Source organism: Schistocerca serialis, chromosome 8 (assembly GCF_023864345.2).
Source record: "Schistocerca serialis cubense isolate TAMUIC-IGC-003099 chromosome 8, iqSchSeri2.2, whole genome shotgun sequence".
In the NCBI taxonomy this organism is placed as follows: Eukaryota; Metazoa; Arthropoda; class Insecta; order Orthoptera; family Acrididae; genus Schistocerca; species Schistocerca serialis.
Genome location: NC_064645.1, coordinates 496,857,301 through 496,876,174, shown reverse-complemented (window position 1 = coordinate 496,876,174; position 18,874 = coordinate 496,857,301). Strand labels below are relative to the sequence as shown.

At 40.1% G+C, this 18,874-nt stretch overlaps 1 protein-coding gene across 8 annotated transcripts in view; it reads left to right on the top strand.

Moving 5' to 3' along the window:
* The window catches only part of LOC126416736 (dystrobrevin beta), a 604,481-nt gene that overhangs the window by 536,672 nt on the left and 48,935 nt on the right, over window positions 1-18,874 (top strand). For 6 of the 8 annotated variants that reach the window (XM_050084562.1, XM_050084566.1, XM_050084563.1 and 3 more), the window contains exons 14-15: window positions 8,996-9,188; window positions 16,380-16,605. In XM_050084562.1, coding sequence (XP_049940519.1) covers window positions 8,996-9,188; window positions 16,380-16,605 — 419 coding nt within the window. The remainder of the gene's footprint in view (window positions 1-8,995; window positions 9,189-16,379; window positions 16,606-18,874) is intronic. The other 2 variants (XM_050084568.1, XM_050084565.1) reach the window with 1 other exon arrangement.

The window sequence follows — 18,874 nt, the reverse complement described above, 5'->3', positions numbered from 1 at the left end:
CCTGGTCTGAAACACAGTTTTAACCTTGCAGGAATGTTTGTTTATTAATTTTCCCTCTATCGAACAAAGTAGTTTGTGGATTATATCATTTTAGTTCTGATAGTATTTTGAGCTCTTGATCCACGGTGTAAACCACCTGATTTAAAACTTTATATTGGAATATCACATACATTCTTCCAGTTAACTAAAATGCTTGGTTTAGCTATTTCTAGAAATGTAAGTAGTTACATGTAGATGGAAAAGTAGCTGACACTGTCTTATGTTTGGAATATACCATGTATACTTTTCATTTTTTCACATTTTGGTAGGTAGCAGATATTCCTTTGAATTGATATTACATGTAGTTTTTTAGCATGCCATCATGTACATCCATTTATTCACCTTTCCTTTAAACAGATGCTTCTAGTAACCAGTTTCAGATCTTTTTACTCCCATGAGAACAGCTTTTTGGTTAAATTGCATCATATGTGGTACACAATTTCCTAAGTATCAGTTGTAGTGTTACATTGGTAGAACTAACAGTCAGAGCGGCAATGGATAAGTTTTGTGAAATCTGCTATATTTTTTTCATCTTTTATTGAATTACGCTTTACACCATATTTTGTAGCATGACAGAATGATCATATTTTGCATCTGCTTAAAATATTAGATCTGCCACAGTTCTTACATTTCAGAGAATTGTATTTTAGAAAAGAAATACTGATACTTATCTGGCATGTGAATATTGGTTTAAAAACATACTCAATCTGTGTTTCAGTTTTGCTGTTCCATGTATTTATGTGGTAAGTGATAGGACACAGACATTATACTTAATTGTAAGAATGCAGTTTCAGCTGTCATAAGAAATAATTTCATCATTCTTATTATTATGTTCTTTCCCCAGTGATTTTTGAGATCATAATTGTTAAGAGCTATATAAAAGTTTAAGAAAAATGGAAGACAAACAAAGAATCATATTAGAAAATATGACCACTCATCATACAGAGAAATGTGGAGTGATCAATGCAAAAGGTCAGGCAAGTGGTTATTTTGGTGTGTGTGTGTGTGTGTGTGTGTGTGTGTGTGTGTGTGTGTGTGTGTGTGTGTGTGTGTGTTTGTTTCCCTCTTTCCTGATGAGGCAACAGTTTGTTGCGAAAGCTTGAATTTTGTGTGTATGTTTGTGTTTGTTTGTGTGTCTATCGACGTGCCAGCGCTTTCTTTTGGTAAGTCACATCATCTTTGTTTTTAGGCACACACACACATATACATCCGCACATACACAGACACAAGCAGACATATTTAAAGACAAAGACAAAGACAAAATTCACAAACCCAATCATCCCGGCCGCCCCATTGTAGCTGGTTACCTAGCCCCCACAGAACGTATCTCTGCCTACGTACATCAACACCTGGCCCAAACTCTTTGTCTTTAAATATGTCTGCTTGTGTCTGTATATGTGTGGATGGATATATATATGTGTGTGTGTGTGTGTGTGTGTGTGTGTGTGTGTGTGTGTGTGTGTGTGTGTGTGTGTGTGTGGGCGCGCGCACGCGCACGAGTGTATACCCGTCCTTTTTTCCCCCTAAGGTAAGTCTTTCCGCTCCCGGGATTGGAATGACTCCTTACCCTCTCCCTTAAAACCCACATCCTTTCGTCTTTCCCTCTCCTTCCCTCTTTCCTGATGAGGCAACAGTTTGTTGCAAAAGCTTGAATTTTGTGTGTATGTTTGTGTGTCTTTCGACCTGCCAGCGCTCTCGTTTGGTAAGTCACATCATCTTTGTTTTTTGATATATAACAAAGATGATTTGACTTACCAAATGAAAGTGCTGGCGGGTCGACAGACACACAAACAACCACAAACATACACACAAAATTCAAGCTTTCGCAACAAACTGTTGCCTCATCAGGAAAGAGGGAAGGAGAGGGAAAGACGAAAGGAAATGGGTTTTAAGGGAGAGGGTAAGGAGTCATTCCAATCCCGGGAGCGGAAAGACTTACCTTTGGGGGGTTGTTTGTGTGTATGTTTGTGGTTGTTAGTGTGTCTGTCGACCTGCCAGCACTTTCATTTGGTAAGTCAAATCATCTTTGTTTTTAGATATATATTTCCTACGTGGAATGTTTCCCTCTATTATAACCATATATATATAGATGAGGTGACTTACCGAACGAAAGCGCTGGCAGGTCAATAGACACACAAACATACACACAAAATTCAAGCTTTCGCAACGAACTGTTGCCTCATCAGGAAAGAGGGAAGGAGAGGGAAAGATGAAAGGATGTGGGTTTTAAGGGAGAGGGTAAGGAGTCATTCCAATCCCGGGAGCGGAAAGACTTACCTTAGGGGGAAAAAAGGACAGGTATACACTCGCGCGCACACACACACACATATCCATCCACACATACAGACACAAGCAGACATATTTGAATGTGTGGATGGATATGTGTGTGTGTGTGCGCGAGTGTCTACCTGTCCTTTTTTTCCCCCTAAGGTAAGTCTTTCCGCTCCCGGGATTGGAATGACTCCTTACCCTCTCCCTTAAAACCCACTTCCTTTCGTCTTTCCCTCTCCTTCCCTCTTTCCTGATGGGGCAACAGTTTGTTGCGAAAGCTTGAATTTTGTGTGTTTGTTTGTGTGTCTATCGACCTGCCAGCGCTTTCGTTCGGTAAGTCACCTCATCTTTGTTTTTATATATAATTTTTCCCACGTGGAATGTTTACCTCTATTTTATGTGTGTGTGTATATATATATATATATGAGGAAGGGGCGGGGGGGGGGGGGGGGAGGGTGCAATTGAGAAAAGGGCAAGAATTAAGGAGAGGGTGCGATAGTTGGAGAAGAGGATATGAATTTGGGGACAGACAGGGCTGTTGTTATGTAGCATGTTGTTGTTGTTGGTGGTGGTGGTGGTGGTGGTGGTGGTGGTGGTGGTGGTCGTGGTGGTGGTCTTCAGTCCTGAGACTGGTTTGATGCAGCTCTCCATGCTACTCTATCCTGTGCAAGCTTCATCATCTCCCAGTACTTACTGCACCCTACATTCTTCTGAATCTGCTTGGTGTAATCATCTCTTGGTCTCCCTCTACGATATTTACCCTCCACACTGCCTTTCAATGGTAAATTTGTGATCCCTTGATGCCTCAGAACATGCCCTACCAACCGGTCCCTTCTTCTTGTCAAGTTGTGCCACAAACTCCTCTTCTCCCCAATTCTATTCAATACCTCCTCATTAGTTATGTGATCTACCCATCTAATCTTCAGCATTCTTCTGTAGCACCACATTTCGAAAGCTTCTATTCTCTTCATGTCCAAACTATTTATCGTCCATGTTTCACTTCCATACGTGGTTACGCTCCATACAAACACTTTCAGAAACGACTTCCTGACACTTAAATCTGTACTCGATGTTAACAAATTTCTCTTCTTCAGAAATGCTTTCCATGCCATTGCCAGTCTACATTTTATATCCTCTCTACTTCGACCATCATCAGTTATTTTGCTCCCCAGATAGCAAAACTCCTTTACTACTTTAAGCATCTCATTTCCAAATCTAATTCCCTCAGCATCACCCGACTTAATTCGACTACATTCCATTATCGTCATTTTGCTTTTGTTGATGTTCATCTTATATCCTCCTTTCAAAACACTGTCCATTCCGTTCAACTGCTCTTCCAAGTCCTTTACTGTTTCTAACAGAATTACAATGTCATCGGCAAACCTCGACGTTTTTATTTCTTCTCCATGGATTTTAATACCTACTGCGAATACATGGAAGAATCCTGGAGATACTAGAAGGTATCAGATAGATTACATAATGGTAAGACAGAGATTTAGGAACCAGGTTTTAAATTGTAAGACATTTCCAGGGGCAGATGTGGACTCTGACCACAATCTATTGGTTATGAACTGTAGATTAAAACTGAAGAAACTGCAAAAAGGTGGGAATTTAAGGAGATGGGACCTGGATAAACTGACTAAATCAGAGGTTGTACACAGTTTCAGGGAGAGCATAAGGGAATGGGGGAAAGAAATACAGTAGAAGAAGAATGGGTAGCTTTGAGGGATGAAGTAGTGAAGGCAGCAGAGGATCAAGTAGGTAAAAAGACAAGGGCTAGTATAAATCACCGGGTAACAGAAGATATATAGAATTTAATTGATGAAAGGAGAAAATATAAAAACGTAATAATGAAGCAAGCAAAAAGGAATACAAACGTCTCAAAAATAAGATCGACAGTAAGTGCAAAATGGCTAAACAAGGATGGCTAGAGGACAAATGTAAGGATGTAGAGGCATATCTCACCAGGGGTAAGATAGATACTGCCTACGGGAAAATTAAAGAGACCTTTGGAGAAAAGAGAACCATTTGTGTGAAAATCAAGAGCTCAGATGGAAACCCAGTTCTAAGCAAACACGGGAAAGCAGAAAGGTGGAAGGAGTATATAGAGGGTCTATACAAGAGCGATGTACTTGAAGACAATATTATGAAGAGGATGTAGATGAAGATGAAATTGGAGATATGATACTGTGTGAAGAGTTTGACAGAGCACTGAAAGACCTAAGTCGAAACAAGGCCCCGGGAGTAGATACAATTCCATTAGAACTACTGACCGCCTTGGGAGAGCCAGCCCTGACAAAACTCTACCATCTGGTGAGGAAGATGTATGAGACAGGCAAAATACCCTCAGACTTCAAGAAGAATATAATAATTCTGATCCCAAAGAAGCAGGTGTTGACAGATGTGAAAATTACCGCACTATTAGTTTAATAAATAACAGCTGCAAAATACTAACGTGAATTCTTTACAGGCGAATGGAAAAACTAGTAGAAGCTGACCTCGGGTATGATCAGTTTGGTTTCCATAGAAATATTGGAACACGTGAGGCAGTACTGACCCTACGACTTATCTTAGAAGCTAGATTAAGGAAAGGCAAACCTATGTTTCTAGCATTTGTAGACTTAAAGAAAGCTTTTGAAATTGTTGACTGGAATACTCTCTTTCAAATTCTGAAGGTGGCAGGGGTCAAATGCAGGGAGCAAAAGGCTATTTACAATTTGTACAGAAGCCAGATGGCAATTACGAGAGTCGAGGGACACGAAAGGGAAGCAGTGGTTGGGAAGGGAGTGAGACAGGGTTGTAGCTTCTCCCCAATGTTATTCAATCTGTATTTTGAGCAAGCAGTGAAGGAAACAAAAGAAAAATTTGGAGTAGGTATTAAAATCCATGGAGAAGAAATAAAAACTCTGAGGTTCACCGATGATATTGTAATTCTGTCAGAAACAGCAAAGGACCTGGAAGAGCAGGTGAACAGAATGGACAGTGTCTTGAAAGTAGGATATAAGATGAACATCAACAGAAGCAAAATGAGGATAATGGAATGTAGTCAAATTAAATCGGGTGAAGCCGCGGTAATTAGATTAGGAAATGAGATGCTTAAAGTAGTAAATGAGTTTTGCTGTTTGGTGAGCAAAATAACTGATGATGGTCAAAGTAGAGGGGATATAAAATGTAGACTGGCAATGGCAAGGAAAGCGTTTCTGAAGAATAGAAATTTGTTAATATAGAGTATAGATTTAAGTGTCAGGAAGTCGTTTCTGAAAGTATTTGTATGGAGTGTAGCCATGTATGGAAGTGAAACGTGGACGATAAATAGTTTGGACAAGAAGAGAATAGAAGCTTTCGAAATGTGGTGCTACAGAAGAATGCTGAAGATTAGATGGGTAGATCACATAAGCAATGAGGAGGTATTGAGTAGGATTGGGGAGAAGAGAAGTTTGTGGCAAAACTTGACTAGAAGGAGGAATCGGTTGGTAGGGCATGTTCTGAGGCATTAAGGGATCACCAATTTAGTATTGGAGGGCAGCGTGGAGGGTAAAAATCGTATAGAGAGACTAAGAGATGAATACACTAAGCAGATTCAGAAGGATGTAGGTTGTAGTAGGTACTGGGAGATGAAGAAGCTTGCACATGATAGAGTAGCATGGAGAGCTGCCTCAACCCAGTCTCCGGGCTGAAGACCACCACCACCACAACAACAACAACAACAACAACAACAACAACCACCACCACCACCCTGTATTCACCTGACCAAAAGTCTTGTTCTTCCTGCCACCGAACTTAACTAATTCCCACTATCTCTAACTTTAACCTATCCATTTCCCTTTCTAAATTTTCTAACCTACCTGCCCAATTAAGGGATCTGACATTCCACACTCCAATCTGTAGAACGCCAGTTTTCTTTCTCCTGATAACGACATTCCCTTGAGTAGTCCCCACCTGGAGATCCGAATGGGGGACTATTTTACCTCCGGAATATTTTACCCAAGAGGACGCCATCATCATTTAACCATACAGTAAAGCTGCATGCCCTCGGGAAAAATTACAGTTGTAGTTTCTCCTTGCTTTCAGCCATTCACAGTACCAGCACAACAAGGCCCTTTTGGTTAGTGTTACAAGGCCAGATCAGTCAATCATCCAGACTGTTGCCCCTGCAACTACTGAAAAGGCTGCTGCCCCTCTTCAGGAACCACGTGTTTGTCTGGCGTTTCAACAGATACCCCTCCATTGTGGTTGCACCTACGGTACGGGCATCGGTATCGCTGAGGCTCGCAAGTTTCTCCGCCAATAGCAAGGCCCATGGTTCATGGGGGGGATTATGTAGCATAGGAATACAGGCAAAATGGGAGTGTGTGAGAGGGACAGGGTTTAAAATGGAGTAGACAACTATAAAAATATGTGTGGAGGAGGTTTAGACTCCTGTATCATGGCTCACTTTCACTTTTGTCAGCTTACAGATCTGTAGCCCAACCTCCATGCAGCTTTCGCCTCTGCAGTCCTCGATACGGTCTGGAGCACCATGTCCTACATCCAGTTGTACATTGTTGAGCTGTCTGTGTGTCACTATTTTTATCCTTTTTCCTGTCTCTCCCTTCCTACCCTTCTTATTACTTTCTACTTTTGCATTTGTCTCGCATCTGTGCCAAGAGTGCAGCTCAACTGGTGCTATTCAGCTGTCAAACAGCTGTCTTGCATAGGCGGGGTAGAGTTACCTGCTTAAGGTTTGTGTGTGTGTGTGTGTGTGTGTGTGTGTGTGGGCATGCCCACGCGTGTACATACAATTGTTTGTATTTGTTTCTTGCATGACAATAATTTCTTCACCAAATCTCACTTATGACAGTGTGAGATTGAATTTAATAAGCAGCATTGATTCCGTGTACTTAATGTGCCTGTTGTGAGTTAGCAAATAAAAAAGTTCTGAACTGTATGGTAATAGCTGATGAAACTTGAGTAGCTCACCACATCTCTGAATAAGCAAAGGCAAGTTTACTGTCAAAAAACAACGAGAATGCCAGTGAGGGAAACAGTAATAGATAATCTTTTGGGTCATATACCTTGTATGGGTGAGCTATACAGCATACTAATTTTCCATGGAGTGTAGCGGTAGTTGTGGTGGATGATTTAGTGTACTAATCATTGAGTGGCAGATCAGATCTTCACTTATTTTCAAATCTGAAAAAATATTTTGGTGAAAAAAATATTTATGAAGGGTAGTTATGTTCAAAATACTACTATGTTTTTGTAATAAAAAGAGGGCTTGTGTTTAGTCTCACAACTTGTATGGATTCTGAAAGTGACTACAGGAAAAATTACTATGTTCATATAAAAATATAGTCTTGCAGAAGTATTTACAGTGCTTCATATTTTTACATCCTGGACAACTCGTATACATATTTGTTCACCTGTAATTTCATTAAGTTTCGTAATTCTTCCTAATTTTATATTCACACTGAAATTTGTCTTTAATGATCCCATTGTTGATCTGTCATTACACCATTACCTTCCATCCTTTTTCTTCTTTGTTTTGAAGCAATGGAGTGATTGTATAGGATTCTCATGTGTGAGGGCAGTCACAATGGTTTGCGGTTTTACAAGTTGCAAGTGTCTCCTTAAAAGTCTTCACACAGGTGTCACTGGAATCACTAGTTCACAGCTACCCTTCCGCTACACATTAAAAGACTCTCTCTCTCGTTCAGCATGTTCTTTAGTCACCCGTTGGCATTCTGTACTCTTCCCCTTGCAAAGACAGCTGGTGCCTTCAAACTGATGTTACCATCTACAGATATTATCATTGCCTGGAGGATTACAATGTAACTTTATAAGGAATGTACATTGTAATGTAACAACAGATTCAGTCCTAGCAAACTATCAAACATCAAAAGCTTTCTGTTCAGTAGTACTACCTTTGCTATTAGAGCTTTCTAAAGAAAGGTGCAGGGAACAGTGCATTTGTATGCACATTGGTACACAAACAAAACTGTTTGAGTTTCTCTTTCATTTGATGTATTATTTGTAATTTCAAGTTGAATGTAATGAATGCTACAAAGCTTTAAAACTCCAATGTTCATTTTGAAATACTTGGTATAACAATTTATTTAATTGGATAGATAAAAAACCTAGTCACCAAGCAGTGGCAGAACACACACGTAAAAGACTGTTGTAATTGGCAAGCTTTCAGAACCAGTGGCTACTTCTTCAGGCAGAAGGGTTGAAGGGGAAGGAAGAAGGGTGAAGGAAAAGGACTGGAGAGGTCTATGAAAGTGCGTAGATTTTGGGAAAGTCACCCAGAACTGTGGATCAGGGGAGACTATCGTATGGGATGAGAAGGAAATGTTGGTATAATGCTTTTCATACTAATTCCATAGGTATGTTATCTACAAATGGACTAACAGTTTTGTTGATAAGGTATGCTGTGCACAACGTACGTTATGACATGGTACAAAATGTGACATACGGCGACTCAGAGTAATTGAATAAAATGGTACCCATGAAATGCCTCTGTGGTTTTTATTTGGAAGAACTGCTTCATTGTATGAAATGCAGAACCCTCTTGCAAATTATTACTCTGTTAGTATGCAGATTATCCTACATTTTACTGTTCACATATCACACCCAGACAAATAAATGGGTCACTGCTGAAGAGACCAATGTGATTTTCACTGATACTGAGTGGTGACTTTTGCAGGCGGCAGCAAGAACTGGAGGCTGCTGGTGGTGGCAGTTCAAATAGTGCTGCAGGTGAGGAGAACCCCGCACTCGTGGCAGAGCTGAGGGCACTACGGCAGCGCAAGGAAGAACTAGAAACACATCTTGGTGTGCTCCAGGACTCACGCAGGCAACTTATGGTTCAACTGGAGGGTCTTATGAAACTACTGAAGGTGTGCATCTTCAACTCATTTCTTTAGAATATTTGGAAACTACTGCTGATCATTTATTCAGGAACAGAAAAGAAACAGTTGCATGGTTACAATGTTAAATGCAGCATTAAATACCAAACACATTCTTCTTACACTTTGTAAAAGTTGAAGTCAATGCCTTTCCTTTTGTAAACTATTTTCATGCAACTGCATTTCAGTCATTTTGCCATATATTTGCTCCCACATAGTCTAAATCTAATTGGTTGATAGATCTGAAGAGGGAGGCTGCAAGGACGTGTTGAAATTCTGATTAATTTGAGAGGAGGATAATAATTACACTGAAAAAGACTTCTAACAAAACCGAGGAATCTGGGTTTGAGTTGTGGTCCATTATATGTTAATGCTTGTGAAAACTGTAGCATGTGTGATCAAAATGAATATTACACATGACAATTTGCAAATGATTGGAATTACAGAACTGAATGTGACTTTCAGAATATGGGGTACTGTGAAGCGCATAAATGCTGCAGTCAGAGCCTCTAAACCCCATGGCAACAAATGAAAGAAGGTTATAATTTGTGAAGTATCTCCCTTCATGTGTTTTCTGTGCATGTCCAAAAAACATCACTTGTGGTTGTTGATGGACCAAGATGAACAATTTGGTGGCCTTCTATGTCAAGTCATTTTCAATATGAGATATGCCAGGCAAAAGTGCAAATAGTGTGCCTCTTATTCTTTGATGGAAGTTCTGGTGTCTCTCTCCATGTGTGTCAGGGCATTTCTATGTTGAAATATAGTGTGTATAATTGCCGAAAGAAGGAATAAGACCCCAATGTCTAAATTAGGGACAGCTAAGAACTTTACTTGCATGCAGTGCTTGTACACGCATGCCAGTCTCTCTCATCTGAATGCACACTTCCCCCTCTGCCACGCCACACTGTCTGAGTGGGAAAACGGGGAAGGGGGGAACTGTGAAACTGCAGCATATGGCTGTGTTTTGTATTTATCAACAACATAGATCACAAACAAAACAAATTTTTAGTATTATTTAAATATTTTTGACGCACTGAAGACATAAGGAAACAACAGAAAATCAAGGATGGAATGTAGCAGTATTATGAAAAGCATAGTTGCTTCCTCCCCCCGTGAACCATGGACCTTGCCGTTGGTGGGGAGGCTTGCTTGCCTCAGCGATACAGATAGCCGTACTGTAGGTGCAACCACAATGGAGGGGTATCTGTTGAGAGGCCAGACAAATGCGTGGTTCCTGAAGAGGGGCAACAGCCTTTTCAGTAGTTGCAGGAGCAACAGTCTGGATGATTGACTGATCTGGCCTTGTAAACCTAACCAAAACGGCCTTGCTGTGCTGGTACTGCGAACGGCTGAAAGCAAGGGGAAACTACAGATGTAATTTTTCCCAAGGGCATGCATCTTTACTGTATGGTTAAATGATGATGGTGTCCTCTTGGGTAAAATATTCCGGAGGTAAAATAGTCCCCCATTCGGATCTCCGGGCAGGGACTACTCAAGAGGACGTCGTTATCAGGAGAAAGAAAACTGGCGTTCTACAGATTGGAGCGTGGAATGTCAGATCCCTTAATTGGGCAGGTAGGTTAGAAAATTTAAAAAGGGAAATGGATAGGTTAAAGTTAGATATAGTGGGAATTAGTGAAGTTCGGTGGCAGGAGGAACAAGACTTTTGGTCAGGCGAATACAGGACATAAATACAAAATCAAATAGGGGTAATGCAGGAGTAGCTTTAATAATGAATAGGAAAATAGGAATGCGGGTAAGCTACTACAAACAGCATAGTGAATGCATTATTGTGGTCAAGATAGACAAGAAGCCCACACCTACTACAGTAGTACAAGTTTGTATGCCATCTAGCTATGCCGATCAGGAAGAAATTGATGAAATGTATGATGAAGTCAAAGAAATTATTCAGATAGTGAAGGGAGATTAAGATTTAATAGTGATGGGTGACTGGAATTCGGTAGTAGTAAAAGGGAGAGAAGGAAATGTAATAGGTGAATATGGATTGGGGCTAAGAAATGAAATAGGAAGCCACTTGGTAGAATTTTGCACAGAGCACAACTTAATCATAGCTAACACTTGGTTCAGGAATCATGAAAGAAGGTTGTATACATGGAAGAATCCTGGAGATACTGACAAGTTTCAGATAGATTATATAATGGTAAGACAGAGATTTAGGAATCAGGTTTTAAATTGTAAGACATTTCCAGTGGCAGATGTGGACTCTGACCACAATCTATTGGTTATGAACTGTAGATTAAAACTGAAGAAACTGCAAAAAGGTGGGAATTTAAGGAGATGGGACCTGGATAAACTGACTAAACCAGAGGTTATACAGAGTTTCAGAGAGAGCATAAGGGAACAATTGACAGGAATGGGGGAAAGAAACACAGTAGAAGAAGAATGGGTAGCTTTGAGGGATGAAGTAGTGAAGGCAGCAGAGGATCAAGTAGGTAAAAAGACAAGGGCTAGTAGAACTCCTTGGGTAACAGAAGAAATATTGAATTTAATTGATGAAAGCAGAAAATTTAAAAATGCAGTAAATGAAGCAGGCAAAAAGGAATACAAACGTCTCAAAAATGAGATTGACAGGAAGTGCAAAATGGCTAAGCAGGGATGGCTGGAGGACAAATGTAAAGTTGTATAGGCTTATCTCACTAGGGGTAAGATAGATACTGCCTACAGGAAAATTAAAGAGACCTTTGGAGAAAAGAAAACCACTTGTATGAATATCAATAGCTCAGATGGAAACCCAGTTCTAAGCAAACACGGGAAAGCAGAAAGGTGGAAGGAGTATATAGAGGGTCTATACAAGGGCGATGTAATTGAGGACAATCTTATGGAAATGGAAGAGAATGTAGATGAAGATGAAATGGGAGATATGATACTGCGTGAGGAGTTTGACAGAGCACTGAAAGACCTAAGTCGAAACAAGGCCCCGGGAGTAGACAACATTCCATTAGAACTACTGACAGCCTTGGGAGAGCCAGTCCTGGCAAAACTCTACCATCTGGTGAGCAAGATGTATGAGACAGGCGAAGTACCCTCAGACTTCGAGAAGAATATAATAATTACAATCCCAAAGAAAGCAGGTGTTGACAGACGTGAAAATTACCGAACAATCAGTTTAATAAGCCACAGCTGCAAAATACTAATGCGAATTCTTTACAGACGAATGGAAAAACTAGTAGAAGCCAACCTCGGGGAAGATCAGTTTGGATTCCGTAGAAATGTTGGAACACTTGAGGCAATACTGACCCTACGACTTATCTTAGAAGCTAGATTAAGGAAAGGCAAACCTACGTTTCTAGCATTTGTAGACTTAGATAAAGCATTTGACAATGTTGACTGGAATACGCTCTTTCAAAATTCTGAAGGTGGCAGGGGTAAAATACAGGGAGCTTCAGGCTATTTACAATTTGTACAGAAACCAGATGGCAGTAGTAAGAGTCGAGGGACACGAAAGGGAAGCAGTTGTTGGGAAGGGAGTAAGACAGGGTTGTAGCCTATCCCCGATGTTATTCAATGTGTATATTGAGCAAGCAGTGAAGGAAACAAAAGAAAAATTTGGATTATGTATTAAAATCCATGGAGAAGAAATAAAAACGTCGAGGTTTGCCGATGACATTGTAATTCTGTCAGAGACAGCAAAGGACTTGGAAGAGCAGTTCAACGGAATGGATAGTGTTTTAAAAGGGGTATATAAGATGAGCATCAACAGGAGCAAAACGAGGATAATGGAATGTAGTCGAATTAAGTCGGGTGATGCTGAGGAAATTAGAGTAGGAAATGAGATGCTTAAAGTAGTAAAGGAGTTTTGCTATTTGGGGAGCAAAATAACTGATGATGGTCAAAGTAGAGAGGATATAAAATGTAGACTGGCAATGGCAAGGAAAGCGTTTCTGAAGAAGAGAGATTTGTTAACATCGAATATAGATTTAAGTTTCAGGAAGTCATTTCTGAAAGTATTTGTATGAAGTGTAGCCATGTATGGAAGTGAAACAGGGACGATAAATGGTTTGGACAGGAAGAGAATAGAAGCTTTTGAAATGAAATGTGGTGCTACAGTAGAATGCTGAAGATTAGATGGGTAGATCACATAACTAATGAGGAGGTATTGAATAGGATTGGGGAGAAGAGGAGTTTGTGGCACAACTTGACTAGAAGAAGGTATCGGTTGGTAGGACATGTTCTGAGGCATCAAGGGATCACCAATTTAGTATTGGAGGGCAGTGTGGAAGGTAAATATCGTAGAGGGAGACCAAGAGATGGATACACTAAGAAGATTCAAAAGGATGTAGGTTGCAGTAGGTACTGGGAGATGAAGCAGCTTGCACAGGATAGAGTAGCATGGAGAGCTGCATCAAACAAGTCTCAGGACTGAAGACCACAACAACAACATTGTCACATTCATGATATTTGACTTGTCTTCATTCAGTTCTGTCAAAAACTGTTACAGCTAATAATGCAATAATGTGTGCAACCTCAGAAAATTTAATGTGTGCACCACCAGTTCCATCATGTGTTCCATGCCTGCATGTTTAATACAAAGTTCTTCTTGATGTGCAAAACGTTGATTCCCATACAAATCATCTGTCAATTGTTATAATTCTTAGCTGTTTCATTACCAGCTGAATCTTTAAATTGTGTACATATGGTGATTTAATGCTGCTTCATAGCAAATTTGCATTACCTATCGACTTGTGACTACATAATAGAAATTGAGAGTTGTTGTCCTTCTCCTCTGTGATTCCCATTCATTTTTAAAGGACTGCAACAAAAGATTGCTAGATGGCCTCTTTTCGTTGAAACAGCCACTTGACCTGTAAACTCCTCTGATTCTATGAGCAAATAGTGAAGGATAAAAAGCACTTACACCATAAGTCTGCTGAACTGGAGAAAGACATGCTGACCAAAAAAAGGTGCACCAAATGCTGGTAGAAAACATTGCAGCACACTGCTAAATGAAATTTCACACCATGCCAAGGAGGACCGAGCAAAACCAAGGTGGACCAAGTAGTGCTGCGAGAGGCCGAGTCTCAGACCGCACACAGGCAACTCATTGTGCACAAATGAAATTTTTGACACTGTCTCTGACCTGCTCTAAACTGTCCTTGATGTAGTGATTACTGCTAGTGATGCCATCATAATGTGCAAGTCAATGTTACATGTTGTATACAGTGGCATCTCAAACTCTCTCACCTGCCATTTTTCTGCTGTGCCACTCAGTAATGCAGGTTGCCAGATTGTATCACCATTCTAGTGTCCAACACGTATGAAGTCATCTGTATGGACTCATCTGTAAGCATATCATTTTGCCACTAAGAGTGTCATTAACAGTGTCTGTGAGGCCCCTTGTTTATGGTTTCTGGGATGAAAGCCAATGTTGCAGCCCACATGCTACCAGGTCGGACTGCAGAAGATGGCATCAAATCATCCCAGCAGACAGGTCCACACATACCGCAGTTCTCCAGCATAAAGCCAGCACTGTAGATGAGACACTGTGGTTCTTCATGACTATGCTGACAATAGGGATGATGTCTAAGTTGTGGTTATATTGTGTTGCCCTGTAGCTGCTTGCTGAATTGCTTCAATTCACTATTTCCAGTCACAGCTCACTGTCATGGCTTCACATCCTGTATGAGATAAAATGTCAGTGTTTTGATGACAGTTTCCCAGAAACCATTGATGTTGTCAGATTCTGGTTTCAGTTGTACTGTTTGTGAAAACTGTGTACGTTAATCTCGTTGTGCTGAGCAGCCAGCTTTGTACTGGATGTCCAGGCTTGTCCTTGGCTACAGTTTTCTGATGCCCCCCCCCCCCCCCCCCCCCACACACACACAGGCAGGTGCTAATGCTCACATAGAATGCTGTGCTGTAGTTGCAGCAATGTTGTTATACTTACATTGCTGTTAGTAAGTGACAACAGAGGGATCTTGAAAGAGTTTCCAGTTGTTTCCTACCATGTACCTTAACCCCAAAATTGCCATTATTAATTGTGGTGCAGGTCCTAATTGTCTTTATAAAAATAGATCCCATAAACACTGTTTGAAGTGGACACATTTCACTGTTCATGGTTTTCACTCACCGTGTCATATTTTCAGTTCACAGACCACTAGTACAGCAGAACATCATCTGTAATGTTTTAATGGACAAGAACATGGAGGGAGTGCATGACTGTAACAATTAATCCAAAATCCAGTTCAAATTCACTGTGCAGTATTCCATAAATGAGTACATATACATACAATAATAGTTTTGAAATGATTGTCTGGGACAATATTTTTATTACAAGGAATCTGAAAAATTCATGGTTCGTGATAAATGCAAATACACATCTAAATTCCACCCAAAAATGCAGAATTACCTAATACGTGCTATTTCGTGGCAAATTGTGTTCTGATGAACTATATCATCAGAGATAGTTTGAAATAGCTTTATTTTCTGCATATAAATGCTGAAAATGTACTCAGTTTTGGTTACTGGTATTGCAGATCCTCTAGTGAAGCCCAGTTTCTAAAGATAATGTGTGTAAGAACATGTTTGCAAAATAAAAAGTGCATGAACACAATAATGTATCAGTGTGCTCAATGGTCTGATGTCATACCACTTGTGGGCCATTGTGAGATAATCACTATGTAATCCAACGTGGAACTCAACTGTGGGGTTTGAACAAAGAAACACTTACATTTTTTGGCTAGCTTAAGTTCAAAAGTGGGTCCAATTCAGACACTTTAATGTGGCAGTTTTAGGTGACAGGTGTTTTGAATTGTGGTTGCTCAGATACTGGTAGATGTCTGGCCTGAAATACTTAGTATAGCCAGAAGAGTGTACATGGTTGCTAGATGTTATTGTGCCACTTGAGGGAATATAGTGTTATATTAAAATGTTAGACAATAAAACTTTTTGCCTGTTTCAATTATTTGTGTGAACTGACATTAAGTGACTATCCATTTAGTGCAAAACATCCAGTCCATGTATATTAATAAGGAGTCCTAGAAGAGTGTTCTGCTGTAGCTCATATTTTGATGGTAGAATATACAATTTTTGTTGGTGTTATGGACAGCTTCTCCATCCTGCCTGCCTTTGCTTAGCAGGTTCCCACTCACCACCCCGTTCTGCATGCACAAAATTACTACATCCATTTTTGTATACTAATATTTGGAATGTTATGTACAGAATCACCAAGCTTCACCACGCTCTACCCCAAATTCATCTCCACGTTCAACAAAATCACCCCCGCTACCACCTGGTGCTGGTGCTCCATCATCAAGGTCAGCCCCTCCAACTCCTGGTGGCCAGCTTCAGCCTACCATGATGTCCTCACTTGGTTCAGGAGCTGATTCTCTCACAGGTGTTGGGGGAGATGTAAGATCAGCTTTTGGAGCATCCTCAGGTATTGTAGGTAAATATTCATTTTCAGTCATTATTATGAATATATGTGGTTTCATCTTTTATGTGTAATATAGTCGTACATGAAACTGTTTTTTTTTTTTTTCTCCTGGATAACTCGAATTTTAACTTTCAATTGACATGGCATGTGTACTGAGCAGTCTTTCACTCTTCAGAAGGGTGTGTGTGTGTGTGTGTGTGTGTGTGTGTGTGTGTGTGTGTGTGTGTGTGTGTGTGTGTGTAAATGTACTGTTTCTGGCAGTTTAAAATTGTGTGCTGGACAGGGTTCAAGTCTTAGTTCAGTACACGTTTTTAATCTGCCAGTAAGTTCATACTAGATGTATTTCAACCTGCTGATTTCTAAAGTAAAATTTTGAAGAACAGGTGTAAAAGCAGTATCTCAGTTGACTACACAGAGGTGGCAAAAGTCGTGGGGTAGCTATATGCACATATGCAGATGGTGGTAGTATCATATACAAAAGATATAAAATGGCAGTGGATTGGCAGAGCAATCATTTGTACTCAGATGATTCATGTGAAAATGTTCCCAACGTCATTATGGCCACACAATGAGAATCGGCAGCCTTTCAGTGTGGAATGACAGTTGGAGCTAGATGCTCGGGACATTCCATTTCGGGAATCATCAGGGAATCCAATGTTTTGAGATCCATAGTGTCAAGAGTGTGCCAAGAATACCATATTTCAGCCATTATCTCTCATCATGGAGAATGCAATAACCAATGGCCTTCACTTAATCCTTGAAGTGGGCATGACAGACATGTCTATCCACACTCTGCTAATTCTGTGGCTAGTAGCTAACGGGCTTGACGAGTTATCAGTCTGCCATTGAAACTGTGGTATTGGTTGAGCTTCATCCACTAGGCAACAGCTCTTTTCAGGCAATGCAGCATATTCTGGGCTAGTATAACATCTTCCACCCAAGTGAACATCGATAATATGCATCCTGTAAAGCATCTGCAAAAGCACATGATTTTTGTTTGTTTGTGTTCGCTGCTGCATTAGTGAGCTGATCTTTTGCAGAGATGAATAGAAGTCTTTTTTTCTTTCAGATTTTAAAATAAAGCAGCTGCTTTTAGCAAGTGATGATAATTTCAGTGACAGTTCTGAAATATTTCAAGATACGGATTTTGAGTCTAGTGAAAGTGATTTCAATTCAGAAACAACTGATGACTAGACACTAATGCAGCAAATGGTGCCTAGTGCATTTGTGTGTCCTAGTTCAGTTCATGATCAGTATTTGTTCAGTAGTAGCATCAGTACAGTTATGCCTCTAAAACAGTATAATGTGTTAGGTTGTCTTATGTGTTTTGTGAATGATGCTTTGTGAAAAATAATAGCTGAACAGAAGGACTTCCATTCACGACCACCATAGCTTCTCGTCACAATTCAGCAGCATGTTCCAGAGTTCAGTTGTCAGAATACTACAAGGATGAGGTAAAAATACTTTTTGGAATGCTCTTACTTCAAAGAATTTTTTCCAAACCAGCACACAAGATGTATTTTTCAAAGAAAGAATCAGTGGACACACCTTTCTTCAGGAAACTGATGAGTGAAAAGTGGTTTCATCTTTTATTGAAATTCCTCCACTTTGCTGACAATACCTCATATGATGCGCTAGGCACTATCAGCAGAAAAGCATCCAATTATGGAGCATCTGCAAGGTAAATTCAGATCAATATACGTGCCAGAAAGGAACGTCACAGTTGAGGAATCATTGTTGTTCTGGAAAGGATGGCTTGGATGAAGCCAATTTATGCCATCAAAGTGCAGCAGATTCAGCATCAAATTTTACGAATTTGGTAAAACCCGCTGTAGGTATGTATGGTACTTCATTATTTACCCTGGAAAGGACACTAATTATGTTAGCCATCAGGAGAAACAATAACCTCTCAAATTGTTTTGGAGCTTGCTCATGATCTCCTTGGGAAAGGCCACTGTATTTATCTTGATACATGGTACACCACTCCAGATTTGGTGGACAAATTAACCAGCAATAATACCAACATTTTCAGCACAATGCAGCAAGATGGGAAGGGGTTCTCTGGCTTCATAAAAAAAATAAAAAATGAAGGAAGAAGAGTACATAACAGGTTACAGAGGTAAGCATATGGTAATGAAATGGAAGGACCTTCCGTAACAATACATTTTTAAATGTAAACTCAAAGAAGGGAATCGTTCAAAAGCCATGTGTTGTCATTGATTACAACAAAAATATGTGAGGAATAGGTAGATGCAGTGGTCAGGAGCAAGCTGAAAAAATA